Here is a 14,516-nt window from a genome sequence, read left to right as displayed (position 1 = left end):
ATACATTGTAGTGCTGTAATCAAAATCAGTTAAACTGAAGCCAAGTCATGAATAAGGTTAGAGTACATCGACTCCAAGACCAAGACTTTGAAAGTTTGAGGTCAAAGCAAAAAGAATGTCAAGGCATGTCAAGACCAGGACCAGGCCAGTAGCGTCACTTAGTACACTTAGTTTACCTTTTCTTTATCCATCAGTGCCCATGAAAGTTTGACATGGTGCCAGCTGTCTCAATAAGCTCTGTGTGAGAGAGTATACATACTGCAATGTGTTTTCTTTTGGACACTGTTTTGTACAAAAATATAAAACGAGGAATGAGTCAAGTTGTTGGTAGCATTTCAAACAGGATTTTTTTTTCATAGTTAACAAATAAATCATAAAATGTACAGGCAGTTTGGTGATATCCCCGCAGTTATGGTCTTCTTTGTGTGAGAGAAACAGAAAATAAAATTGCATCCAATTCCCAGACACGACTCAGAGCTTAAAAAGTGGTCTTGACTGTCTGATCTGGAATATCACACCACAGATATGTACATACAATACAGCTTCAGAATGTAGTAAAAGTGTAAAATGTGCACATCTCAACAATGATCTTTGTATCTCTCATGCCACAGAGGACGGCATATTTATTTGAAGTTTATTTCTAAGTTTAATTTAAGTATAATTGAATATCAGTTAATGAAATAGTTAGAATTAGCTGCACCATTACCAGCTGAAAGAGTAAAATAATAGCTAGCTAGCTGTAAAACAGACTCAGTTCATTTGGAGTCGTGTTTATGCCACTGACGATTCTAAGTCCAATATACAGTCTCTCTTTAGGTCCACTCTTGTCTCCACCAACTCCAGGAAAACCAATTGGATAGTTAGCTTTCTACATTTAATTTAATTTTATTCTATTGAGCAAGGACACAAAAACATTGATCTCAAAATGAGAAAAGATCATTTATGCCAGATTTAGCTAATTTCCATATGTCGTCTCCAGGATGCAGTCTATCTATTTAACAGTTTAACAGATTTAACAGTCATTTTTCTGTGACAAAAATGTGTTCATCTGTAAAACCCTGATCAGGGTCATAGTAGAAGCTGTTTTTCTGCTTATATATTAAAGAATGCAGTGTACAGGAGTGTACAGTACAAGAATAAAGGGCAAACAAGGTCAAGGAACTCTGTGTGCTGGAAAATAGTGCAGAGATCAGGACTATATATTCAGCACTATGTGATAAAGCATATCCAGTCATGCACTGCAGGTCAAAGTGTAACAAATAAACCAGATGAGACCAAGAAACGCTATTGTGGGATGCATGAGTTGATGACATAAGCTGGTCATTAACACAAAAAGTTAAAATGTAGCAACTGTACGTTAATGTGCATAAAAATGACTAGACCTCTGTCATATATTCTACTGAGTTGCATACTTACATTATGGTTCCAGCAAAAGTCAAAACAAAATCTGTAAATTCCAGGAGAGAGTCAGAGTGAGTTGTGAGTAAGTTGATGAACACAACTAAACACAATGTGAATAATACTTTCATCATTAACGCTGCCTGACTCCCGGCACAAAGATTTTCATTTGAAACTCAATGGAAATGGGGGTTGTTTACGCTGCTCATACTGCTTACATCTTTTTTGTTTTACATCTTCTGTAAGAAAATAGGCATTATTTTGTAAAAAGACCAAAAATTTAACTTTTAATAACTTTCAGCTGCCACACACAGACATGAGAAATAATGAAACCATTATACATTTCACATACTAAGAAATATTTCTGTTCTAACATAATTGTCAGCATACATTACTTATAAAATAAACAGCCTTTATGATACAGTCTTGCCCCTTTTTCATTTCAACAGAGAGGCTACTTTTAAGGGTAAAACTGTCCTCAGAGAAGCCACAGCACCCTCTCACTAACTCAGTCTCATTTCACTTCTTGTTTGTTGCTTTGTGATGTTGTCCTGTTGGTGATGTTTCCTCAAGAGCAGGAGCAGTCATACATCCTGGTTCATCTGCCCTTCCTCTCTGGACACTGGATTTTGTAGCCCACCCTGTAAGCCTGCAGATACACGCGTGCCTGGTTTATCCTGGAAACACAACCACAAAGCGGATACAGCTGGTTATCATAACTGTACTGTACTCTGATCTAACCTAACCTGTACCTATGTTCCACAAAGCTGTAGTGTTTAATCATAAACTTGAAAAACTCTTGAACTTTTTACTTTATGGCATTTTTAATCTATTTAGATACACACAGTAGAGCAGGTGACTGACAGGTTTTTGGAAGTCAGTTTATTTTTCCTGGAACTGATATTACAAAGTACAGTGACAAAACTCCACCCATCTGCTGTTCTAAACAGATATCAACATCTCCGGATGTAGAGGATGTACTGAGAACACAGGTAACCTGTATTTCGTGCAAAGCTGAACTCCCAGCGGTCCACAGCGGTCCACATAACTCTCCCTAAATGCCTTTCTTACAGCTCGAGCCATGCTGACCACAGTGGTGACCACAGGGCACGTCCTAAAACAAACAGACAGAAACAGAACATCCATGAGAATGAGTCATAATAATAATTAAGGTCAGCAGGGTTAGTACATGGGGGAAATGATACTGTCTTGCCACAGTCACTTTTGTTCCCCCATACTGTTTAAGAACAGAAATAAAGTTTTTATTTCTCTTTGCCCAAACCTGCACAAATGTCATTATCTGCTCAACAGTTTGAACAAAATCTCACTCAAAACAAGAACAGGGATTGGTCTTCCACATTTATGGTGATTATCTTGACGTTGACTATATACATATGTAGGTCATTATATAGGTGGTGTCCGCTATGCATGTGGAAACTCTCATGTAAGCAGTCTTCAGCTTTACAGACGAGAAGGCTTGATACTCAGCAGCGTGGTAAACGAAACACAGGGCACCAGAAATATGGTGACTAGTGTTCACATCAGTGTCCATCAGTAAAACTGCCAATAGTAGATTACATCAGGGGCTCTCAAGCTTTTGTAACTTAAGGCCTACTTCTGTGGACAAAACATGGTTGTCTTTATGTGATGATGTGTTGTGGTAATATTAAAATTGCTTTGTAAATGAATGTAAAAAACTTTTGTCTAACCATTACCAGTACCACTTCTTCCACGGCCCGCCCAGTGAAAACCAGAATTACAGTTACAGTTATTAAGTTCTGAACTACTGATGATAATGTGCTTGAGTGAAAGATGACAGTGGCTCATACTTACAGCCTCTCACAGCGCAGGCCTGCAGTGCCCTCTGGACAGGTACAGGTGTTGTGAGGACTGCAGGTGGCCCCGTGTTGGCAGGGCGGCACACAGGGGGTGGTCACAGCTACAGATACAACATGGAGCAAGGGTCATGCAATGTGAAGGCAAAGGAAGGTCTTTCTCCCTCACACACATACACACACACACACAGGCTAACCTGTTTCACAGACATTTCCAGTAAATCCTTTGGCACAGCGACACCTGTTGAGGCCCACACACACTCCACCGTTCACACAAGATTTCTGACAGTGAACAGGCTCTGAGGATAACAGAAAGCAGAAAGCAGAAATGTACTCAAACAGTACTGCTGATCTGTACAGCAAAGACAACATACAGTTAAACAGAGCATTTATTACTGTTGTTTAACTGGTTTGATCTGATTTGAATTGGGACCAGTGCTTCTGATAAACGTCCACACGTCCTGGAAAATTTCACTGTCCCGGAAAAATGGGAGAAATTAAGACAAGTATTATCTTTGTTTAAAAACAATTCATGGAGATGCTGAGCAACACCAGCCCAAGGTGTTGGTATTTGATCACCTGGGAAAGAGACTCTATTCTTTAATACAATTCAAATTGTGCTTATGTTCACAGAAGACAATGAGAAATTTCTAATTGAGTTACTCGTGTGAGTTTGACTGTGGGATCACTTGTGATTTTTTGACCTAAACAGCCAGAAGTCTTCACTTTACAATAGCCATAAGCTAGATGTGTGTCGCCTGTGGGGTGTGGGGATATGATTAGTAATAGCCTTTAGTTAGTTAATTGAGAATGATGAATACTGACTAGGCATTAAGTAGTATTGTTGGACATTCATCATTCATCCATCCATCTTCAGACCTGGGCACAAAGGGCCGGTGTGGCTGCGGGTTTTTGCTCCAACCAACCAAGAGCACACAATTTGACCAATCAACTGTCTGAAGACTGAGATCAGTTGATTAAATGAGTCAAGTCTGGTGTGCTGCTGCTTGGTTGGAAAGAAAACCTGCAGCCACACCGGCCCTTTGTGGAACAGTTTGCCCAGGTCTGATCTATATTCTTTAATCACTTATCCTTTGGAGGGTTGCAGGGGCCAATCCCAGCTGACGCTGGGTGTTGCCAATTCATCACTGGGCTTTTCTTATTATATAGGCTGTGATCCCTGCAGCCTTCAAGAATAAACTTTAACCGTAGCCTTCACAGACTGAAGTGCTACTCCAGACTCTGTGCACAGCTCCACTGACTGGCCGCCTGGAGAACTGCATACCTTTTTTGACGTACAACTAACAGTGATTTTAATTATTAATTAATTTGCCCAATAGCCCTGAGATGAACTGGCGACCAGGATCTACCCCACCTCTTGCACATTTGCCAGCTGTGATAACCCTGAAGCGGTGGTAGATGGTGGACGTTTAGATTATTACTTTCCTTAATTGCTGAGTCTATAATGTAAGAAAATAGTTAAAAATGTCCATCATGGGTTCCTATAGCCACAGATGATTTCTTCAAAACTTTTTTTTTTTGGACAGCAATTCCAAAAGATGTTTAGTTTACTGTCCTATAAAACAGAAAAAAGCAGTAAGTCTTCATACTTGAGAGGCTGGAAACAGCCCGTTATTTCATTGAATATAATAATAATCATTTAAATAATTTAATCATTCCCAATTAATTATCTCTTCACTTACTAACTGTTTCAGGTGACAACCATTGCAGGAAGTTGAAGTGAATTTGTTTCCCTCCCAGATTGTTTCAGTTGATTAGAGGGCTGAAGAGTCAGCTGCACACACAGTATTTAAAAAAAAGCAAAACAAAGAGAGAGACAGCGCTGAAAATAAACAAATAATTTCACCTATCTGGCAACGAGCTCCTTGCCATCCACCAACACATGTGCATTTGTTGACATCCACACATCTTCCTCCGTTCTGACAGGCGGGAGTGCACAGGGCTGCAAAACACAAACAGATAGAGACAATTCTATGTGTCAAAATGTCACTAAATGGTTGCTTTGGAGATTTTACATTGTGGTGCATTTTACCAGGCAGTGCTGCTAACAAGCATGGAGGTAATGAGGTAGAAACGACATGTGGCTACCCCCCCCCAGAAGTACCTGCATGCCTGGTGTAACTGATGCCAGATGCGATGGTGGTTTGTTACTCACGCAAGAGGCACTGTGGGCCAGTGTAGTCAGAAGGACACTGGCAGGTATCAGGCCCCACACAGCGACCACCATTAGCACAGGGCAACTCACACACCGCTGAGAGAGACACCGGGAAACAGACATGAAGGAAAGTCAAAGCTTAATAAAGCTGGTAAAAGATCAAAGGAGGTTAAATTGTTACCATGTAAGAGAAAGACACGAAAATTTGATTTTCTCGTAAATGCTTATGCAACAGCTTTAACAAATCTGCTCTCTCCAAAGAAGTGGAGAATTCTTCATTAACATCCATGTCAGAGGTGAAGTACCTGTGTGGCAGCCTGCTCCTGTCCAGCCAGGAGGACACAGACACTTGTTCCAACGCATACAGGTGCCTCCGTGGGCACAGGGTGGGGAACACATGGCTGGAAAACACAACCAGCATGTATTTCATACATGCATTTCTCACAGTGCAACTGCAAGTCAGCACTCCAACAGACACAAATTAAATCTTATTACAGTATTTGACATTTTGCACTATGCACATCCATGAAGTGTTAATAGCTTACATAAATATCACATATAAGTTACTTTTAACAGTTTCAACACTGTTAAAAGTATGTCTCTATAGGATGATGTTTTATATTTTCTATATGACTAATGCTACTGGAATTGTTTGATTCAGATATTTAACTATATAACTGGCAAATAATTGTGACGCTAACAATTATATGCTATCCATGTACAACAGTCCAAGTTTGTACCTGAGCATCCGAGTCCAGGGTATCCTGGAGGACAGTCACAGCTGTTTGGGCCTACACACACTCCATAGTTGAGACAGGGAGGGTCACACACAGCTGAAAAGGCAGAGATCTTAATAAGCATAATTTCATATTTTCACCATGTATAATAAACTGAATGAAGTGGTTCCTTTTGCCAGTGCTGTTGTCTGCATGATTCATCACAATCAACGGATTAGATGTTTCATGTCCGACTCACGCTGGCACTTGGTGATGTCATCAGTTCGTATTTTATACCCGTCCCTGCAGCTGCAGTTGAACCCACCAGGATGGTTCACACAGAGCTGCTCACAGCCTCCGTTTGTGAAGTCCCCACACTCATTCACATCTGATGACAAATGACAGCGGCTCAGTTTCCTAACAGCAAAACAGACTATAAGACAGTCTGTCCCTTTCTTCCTGAGTGATGAGGGACATTTGCCAGTGTGCTCAGGCAACAAGCTTATCATTCAAGAAAAGTTTGGTCACAAAATTTGCTGCAATCAGCTGTTAACAACGGATCAAATTAATGCACTTACTTTTTTATCTGATGATGTGATATCCTTTCATGAATACCTTCAACTTGGCGAGTGCAAAATGAATGTGAAGCTATGTGTTGATCTGAAAGGCTACAGCAACAAATGTACAAAATGATGTCTGAGGAACCTTTGTATGGTTGTTTCAGCAGATGGCTGAAGAGTTTTTTATGCCTCCACACCAGTGATAGCCCAAAGCACCATGCTTTCAGGTTGTCTGTCCATTCCCCTCACTCTTGCAAACACAATATTTCAGGAGGCCTCACCCACACAGCTCCTCAGGTCCTCGCCCAACTCCCAGCCTGCTCGACAGCTACACTGGACCTGGCCCTCAGCCTTCACAGTACATAGGTGGTCGCAACCACCATTTCTCAGACTGCAAGATGTAACATCTGTTTAGGTGAAAAAGAAAGTATTTTAAAATTGAGTATTTACAAACTATAACGTTGTTATGGACAGGGCTGAAAATACTGGTTGATATGTCATTTTCAACAACAGCAACAACAACAAAAAAAAAAAACAAACTCCCTTATTCCACCTTCTAAGCTGTGAAATTTATTTGATAGCAAACTGTTTATCTTTAATGTTTTAAACTGTTGGAGGGACAAAATCAGATATGTTGATGATATATTTCAATGAAAATAATCACTAGTTGAACTGTCACATCGTTGGACAAGTTTAAAAAATGACAGACCACGTAAATCATTTAACAAAAAATATTCCTAAAGAATGCATAAGTACTTAAAACTATTCTTTGTAGCCTTTTACAATAATTCAAATAAATAATAGTCTAAGCTCAACCACTGACTGTCATAGAAGTTCTAAAGGATAAAAGGCTGTTAGAATGCCTATTCACCGTTAAAAGAGTTAAAAGAGTGCTGTATGAGGATGTTTTTTAAAAACTGCGATATATACATATATATAGATATAGATAGATATCTTATAATATGATGTTAACACTGTAATGAGAAACTTACTGCTGCAGGTGAGGTTGTTTGTGCCTAGCAGCAAAGGAGGAGGGCAATGGCAAGTGTGTCCTCCTGGAGAGTTGCTGCAGGTGTGAGAACAGCCACCATTCTGCAGTTTACATTCATCGATGTCTAAGTGCACACACACAAAACGAGAAAGTGAGATAACATATTCGTGGCAGGTTTTTGTCTCCTGCCTGTTTAAATGACTGAAATGAGAGGGTAAACAGCAGTGAGAAGTGAAAGAGTGTCGGGGAACGACTGACCCACACAGGTGTAACCATCAATGTGCAGCTGGTAGCCAGGCCTGCAGGAGCACTGGTAAGACCCCTGAGTGTTGACGCAAATGTGTTCACAGGTCCTGTTCGGCACCAAGCACTCATCCACATCTGGGGGATCAGGGACATTTAGTTGACTCTTTGTAATGACAGAACATGGCTCCATGTAAGGGCTCATTCATAATTTAGACAAACACTATTTGCAATTCATTTTGGCACTTATTGGAGGCCCATGAGAGTGGGGTTTTCAAGAGAGGACAAGTTAAGAGGCCGCTGTGTGTATGTGTGTGTTTGGCTGTGTAGATGTGTTTGAATGAAGGGCCCAAAACTTTCTTTGGCTATCAAGGATGATATACTGGTCCTTTGATGCCCTCTATGGAGTAACCACATTAGGTGCTCAACCTCACCTGTCAAGTACACAAAGTAGGTCAAAAGTAGGCTACCCTGTGTGGTTTTATGTTTATATTCATCAATACTCACAGGAACACATTGTCTGTATCCTTAAAACCTAACAAACATGTTGTTCATTTCTTTCCAATTCTTTGTATATTTTAAGATTGTCATTGTTTCATGTTTAGATCATTTAGCAGTCTTCTTATTGTGTTCTTTCTTAGTACCATGCCACTGCCACTGCTGTCAAACTTTATGAAAATCTTTCTCCATAGTGCTATTAGTTGTCAAAATTATCAACTGCTTGGCAGTCCCACAATTGTACAGTACGTCCTTGTTGCTGGTGACACTTGGTGATAATGAATAATCCTCATCTACTGAGTGTGTCTGGCTAAAATGTTGCTTTAAAGAAATAGTCCCACATTGTTCTCTCTTGCTGAGAATATTGATACAAGTCTCATGTCTGTATAGAGCTTGAGACTGGAACCAGGAAGAAACAGCTAGCCCACTCTGTTCAAAGACAATTCATCTATGAGCAGCTCTAACTCTCACTAACATGTTATGACCTTTTTTTTTCATTTTTAATCTTTGGACAGAGCCAGGCCAGCAGTTTCCCCCTGATTCCAGTCCTTCTCTGCTAAACCAAGCTAGCTCTTTGAGCTGAGCTAACGATCCTCCGATTTATATTAAGTGGACATGATAGTTTCCTTGTCTAACTCACAGCAAGAAAGCTAAAATGCTGAACGATTCCCTCTATCACATAAACATGGTACAGAAAGTGGTCTTAATTATTTGGTAGGTTAAGTGTGAAAAGACCCAGGTGTGGGTCCCCACCCTACTCCCCCAGCTGTGGGTTTACCTGTGCAGTTGCGTCCATCCCGGTCCAGCTGGTAGCCTGAGGCACAGTGGCAGCTGTACCCTCCCAGCTCATTGGAGCAGTTGTGTTCACAGTGGCCGTTGTTCACAGCACACTCATCAATGTCTGTAAATGAAAACAATCCTGAAGGACTGGTGCTGTGTGCCAAAGTACTTCTGTCACAAGAAAGTACTGACACAAGTATCACTGGCAGATGTTTGGTGACACTTGTCACATGTGGAAAACACACACACTGGTTACCCACCAAAACAAGAGTGGCCATCTCCATTGAAGCCCTGGTAGCACTGGCAGAAGTAAGAGCCAATGATGTTGCCACATCGAGCGTTGGTGTCACACCCGTGAGCACCTGAAGCACACTCGTTGTCATCTGGAAAGAGAGAGCGCACGCTCCTTTTTTTTTTTTTTTTTTTTTTTTAGAAAACTCTGTTCATTTCCATTTGGTAAACATTATTCTGCCACTCAGTATAATTTTAATGGAAGGCATAACAGCAAGCATTAAAACACAGGCACACAAGGAAGATGACCCCGTCTGCAGGAAAGAGGAGTTTTCCGCGGTGGGACGTCAGCACTAATTGCTTACCTTCGCAGTGTGTGCCGTTTCCCCGGTAACCTGTTGGACAAACACACTTGTAGCTCCCAAGCGTGTTCTCACACACACCCTGACCGTCACACGCCGTAGGATTCTCTGCACATTCATCCACATCTGGGACAGAGACAAGGGACAGAGAAAGAGAGGGCTGCATACATACAGTATATGACTTATCCATTTATTTGTTTCACACTTTATCGCAAATAAAAAAGACAACCGTCGTCTGCGCAGTGAACCACACTACTTTGATGGCAACGATCATTTGCATGTCACCCAACCCTAATCAAGTCTTTATTATGCATAAGTAATTTAATATTTGTCCCTGCAGCACTATGGGAAGCTGTTGTATTAATTCAAGACAATATTTTGTTTTCTCAGATCTCCAATGTTCCTTGTCTATCTCGACAACCAGTGCTTAACAGTTTTTTTTAAATGGTAATATAAAAACATCAATAACAAGTTAAGTAATAAGGTCATACAAAATATGGGTTAAAAAATAAAAGTAATTAATTAGTATTATGAGAAATGATGAATGAAGATTACTGTTTCCCAACACTCCAAACTTTGCATGTTATTTGTTTGTTACCTTGACTATGAAAAACCTTTAAAAACAAGCAGCACGTGCTAAGCATGAGCAGCGCCTCATACCTTGACACACGGTGTAGTCTGGACACACAGGACCTGAGATCAGAAGTGCAGAAGAGTTACAGAAAATGCAGAAGGCAAAAAAATAAAAAGAAAGCTAGTGGAATCGTTAATGTAAAGAACAAGAGAGGAAATTAGTCATTACATGAAAGGTGAAAGGGGGAGAGGAGGGACTAGGAAACATAAACAAAGAACAACAAAGCAGGCAAGCAGCAAAGCAGCAGATTCAAGCTGTCTATTCCTGCAAAGCCTTCCTTCCTGTCAGCAGGAGATATTAAGTCTGGGGCAACTCAAGCGTAATATGAAGAACCTCACAGCATCATATCAAACCTGGACACAGTCTCATCCAGCTGTGGTGAAGCTTAACGACAGACTCACCAACACAAGCAGGGGCCTCAGCCCTGAAGCCTGCCTGGCACTGGCATACAAAGCTGCCGGGAGTGTTCACACACACATTACCCAGCTCGCGGCGACACTGCTCCTCGAAGCTGCACTCATCTACATCTGCAGAGGAGAGAAAGCAAAGGCTATAAGCAGAAAGATTTCAGAATTGTAAGGGTTGTACAGGGTGGAACTGTCCAGCAACACAGTGTCTGTCTCAACCTATTGTTTTTGTTTAAGCACACTGCTGTTACATTTTGTCAGGAACTATTTTTACATGTGTAGGCTGGTATGTGATGATGTGTAGAGATCAACAACGCCCACACATCCTATCAAAGAGTCCTTGGGGAAGACCTTTGCTCCACGCATACATGCTCGACAAAATGCTCCCGAACATACGTTTTTCATTGCACATTCACGTATGTTATACTCACCAGAAGTCAACATCAGCCTCACCTACACAGCTTTGTCCATTTACAGCCATTACATATCCCGAAGGGCACGAGCAGATGAAGGAGCCAGGGCTGTTCCTGCATTCAGCATCCCCCTGACAGGCTTGCAGGCCCGTCACTGCAGCCAGAGCACACTCATCTATATCTGTAAAAAAGACACACGTGCATTAGAACCACACTACAAGGGCTGAACGGTCCAAAAAACTATTCTCCTCCCAACAAACTCTCACACATATACTGTACATACATCCTCTCTCATGCACACACACATAGATGCTGACAAACCATGGCACCCTCCAATGCCCATCAGGTAACCGCGGAGACAGGTACACGAGTAGGAGCCAGCAGTATTAGTGCAGGTGGCATGGAGACCACATGGTCCTGGCCTCTCTCCTTCACACTCATTAACATCTGTCAAGTAGGGAGAATATAACTGGTTTCATCTCACCGACATCACTGCACACCAACAAGAAAATAAAACAGGTTCTGCTGTCAAAATGCTACATGTGACATACTGATGCATGATGGATGATGATCATTGTTGTAAAGAGAATGGTCATGCTACTTTAAAAAAAAAAAAAATTAAGTCCAGTCACATTTCTCATTGAATGCCCTTTAAAAATAAATCTTTTACTGTACAGAATACACGTGTTCGACGACTTTTTACTTATTAGTTATAAATATCCCAATGGTAGGAACTGAATATCCTGTTTTGTTCGTCTGTGTATTCTTGCTGAAGTCCTACGGAAAAAGTAAGTTATTTAAAATGCAGAGTAATTACACCTAATGAATGAAATATTGATTTAATGATATTCCAGTTTTACACATATAAGTTTCATTAAAGTACTGGTTCCTTTACTGATTCTGTCCCTCCTCACCTTTACACCCTGCAGCTGCCTCCAAAGTGAAGCCCACAGGGCAGGTACAGTTGTCTCCAGCCTTCACCATGCCAGATGGACAGCCACAGCCTGTGCCGTCCTCCAACATCACCTGGTTTCCTTGACAACGAGGACCAAGACTGGTGGTCACGGAGACTGTGGTCATGGAGGCTGCTAATTTAAAAACAAAAAAGAGCAATTTTAGAGAAAAAATTCAAGGGCAAATCAATGGAGAAATGCAACTAAAGACAAAAAAACCTCCAAAACCTCACATGTGGTTGTTGTGTGACTCAGTGTAGTTTCACTGAGATTTCCAATGACGTTCTCGGTCACCTGAGCCTAAAACAGGAAAGATCAGGAGTTTAATTCAAGCCATCATAGCCAACATATCAAATGCATGCACTCAGTGGGGGGTTTCATCGACCCTTGCCTGACTCTTAGTGAGCTCCCCCTCTGCGTGCTTCAGGACTTCGTTTTCATTTTCCTCGGGGCTGTTCAGGGGTTCAGCCACAGATAAAAGCAGCAGCAGCAGCAGCAGGGCTGACAGGGGAGTCCAGAGGTGAGTCATCACCTGAGTCCAAATGGAGAGGGAGAAAGGATGTGTTTACTGAGCCAGCAGCAGGCCAGAGAAAAACTTAATAATAATAAGTTGAATAAAGCACAAAATAATTTTTAAGGGCGTGTGAGAATTGCTGTAAAAGGTGAAGGATTTTACAGCATTGAAATTAAACTCATATGAATTGTTTGCGGCAGTCACAGCAGCCTTACAGTGCATGTCTAGGCAGGCAAAACAGCACGGGGGTAAGAGGACCCTGTTATTAAGTGAGCATAACCCCCCTGGGCTGTCTGCACAGAACAAAAGAGGCTTACAGCAGCCTGAGAAGCTGTAACACAGTTACAAGTCTAAGATAAAGTCTTTTATGAATTTTGTGTTAAGTCAAACTATGAAAAGCAGCGATGTTTGTTTAAGGAAGATTTTAGCGATAAGAAAATCTGAAAACACATTTACTGCCGTAATGATGCGATACACAAGTTGAGTAAAAGAGTAGCGAACTCGTCCCAGCCGACTTACCCGGGATAGATCTACTGCTGCTTATGAAGCGGGACACAGACGGAGACAGCGACTTATCCAAAAGGAGCTTCCTGTCTTCTCCAGATGTGGACTCATGCAGCCGCAAACCAGCTCTGTGTCAGTAAGGGGGTGGGGGGTGGAGGGTCTGCAGACTCTGTACACTACAGCAGTGACTCCACATCCTGTCCAGGAACTCTACACTTCCCATTCCACGAATCCCAAACCAGCGCTCAAACAGCAAACGGGGGCCTGCAGGCTGCTTCAAGATGCCCCTGTTCTGAACCCTGACTCGGAGGTCATAAACCAGTCAGGAGGCTCGGTCAGCCAGGAGACATGTCAGGTCAGAGAGACTTCACAAGCCAGTTTACCAAGCGAAGAAAAAAAGGAGTGAAGAGGTGTAAAACTGGTGGCCTCACTACATCACATTTTATCGTTAAAGACAGCAAAGACCACATGATGGCAGCAGGTGACTTCTCTGCGAGGTCAGTAACCTTGTAAGAGAAATGCAGTTGTGTAGTCACTCCCAAATTGCCGAGCTCTTTTGCAAGCTGCAGCAGTTTATATTTTGAAACAGAATCCTTTTGTCTGTCCCTGATGAAAAGTATTTTACACTGAGAGCCCAGTCGTGTAGCTGTGGAGCTGTGTGAGTCACGGGGCTCATTCTGTAGTCATTTTATACACTGCAGGAAGTGGGTCATTTTTGTACTTAAATAAAAATAGAAACACTTAAGCACAGAAACACTACAAGCAAAAGCCCTGCATTCAGAAATTATTTCAGCAAAAGTACAAAAGTATCCTTAAAATGCATAAAATACTTTAAGGATACTTTTGCAGAATTACCCATTACTCATTGTCTTTATGGATTTTGCTTTGTGCACTGGGAAACAGTCATGCTGGAATAGAAAAGGGCCTTCACCAAACTGTTGCCACAAAGTTGGAAGCATAGCATTGTCTAAAAACGTCTTGGTATGCTGAAGCATTAAGATTTCCCTTCACTGAGAGTAAGGGGTCTAGCCCTGTCCCCCCCCCCCAAAAAAAACAGCTCCGTCCCAATACTTTTGTCTATATAGTGTATATCGCATTACATCTGTTAATTGTAGTGCTTACCTTTTTACTCTATGAAGCTTGGGAATTTCACCAATGGATCAATAGAATCTTATTTTTATCCACACCATAATTAATTTGTCGATTACATTTTATATTATTACCCAAAGGCATCAGATGAATGTAGAGGAGTAAAAAGTGCATTATTTCCCTCTGAAATGTAGTTTCTTTCCACCACTGCT

At 41.4% G+C, this 14,516-nt stretch overlaps 1 protein-coding gene across 3 annotated transcripts; it reads right to left on the bottom strand.

The window, feature by feature from the left end:
- Positions 1-441: 441 nt before the first annotated feature.
- si:ch211-221n20.8 (multiple epidermal growth factor-like domains protein 6) lies at positions 442-13,887 on the bottom strand. Of its 3 annotated transcripts, none has more exons than XM_046392834.1 (23): positions 13,231-13,887; positions 12,589-12,729; positions 12,431-12,497; positions 12,159-12,329; positions 11,566-11,691; positions 11,285-11,425; positions 10,826-10,951; positions 10,451-10,483; positions 9,794-9,916; positions 9,458-9,580; positions 9,196-9,318; positions 7,935-8,057; positions 7,678-7,800; positions 6,967-7,092; positions 6,385-6,513; positions 6,150-6,242; positions 5,715-5,810; positions 5,410-5,505; positions 5,101-5,196; positions 3,431-3,532; positions 3,232-3,337; positions 2,396-2,512; positions 442-2,075 (listed from the first exon to the last, which is right to left on the bottom strand). In XM_046392834.1, exons 2-23 carry the CDS (start codon positions 12,724-12,726, stop codon positions 1,997-1,999), a joined length of 2,457 nt encoding a protein of 818 aa, XP_046248790.1. In that variant the 5' UTR covers positions 12,727-12,729; positions 13,231-13,887; the 3' UTR covers positions 442-1,996. The 3 variants fall into 3 exon arrangements, with proteins under 3 accessions (XP_046248790.1, XP_046248788.1, XP_046248791.1); XM_046392832.1 differs by having other exon boundaries at positions 443-2,075; positions 12,159-12,332; XM_046392835.1 differs by lacking the exon at positions 10,451-10,483 and having other exon boundaries at positions 443-2,075; positions 12,159-12,332.
- Between the last annotated feature and the right edge of the window lie 629 nt (positions 13,888-14,516).

The sequence above is a fragment of the Scatophagus argus genome, chromosome 6, assembly GCF_020382885.2.
Source record: "Scatophagus argus isolate fScaArg1 chromosome 6, fScaArg1.pri, whole genome shotgun sequence".
NCBI classification, from domain to species: domain Eukaryota; kingdom Metazoa; phylum Chordata; class Actinopteri; family Scatophagidae; genus Scatophagus; species Scatophagus argus.
The sequence above is the reverse complement of the archived record's forward strand: the minus strand, read 5'-3'. Positions and strand labels throughout refer to the sequence as shown.

Excerpts from the sequence above, each read along its gene's own strand:
- si:ch211-221n20.8 (XM_046392832.1), bottom strand. The coding sequence starts at position 12,726 with ATGACTCACCTCTGGACTCCCCTGTCAGCCCTGCTGCTGCTGCTGCTG. Across the intron at positions 3,338-3,430 it reads TGGAAATGTCTGTGAAACAG|CTGTGACCACCCCCTGTGTG; the intron begins GTTAGCCTGTGT and ends TTGTATCTGTAG. Across the intron at positions 2,076-2,395 it reads CAGCTTTGCACGAAATACAG|GATAAACCAGGCACGCGTGT; the intron begins GTTACCTGTGTT and ends TTGTGTTTCCAG.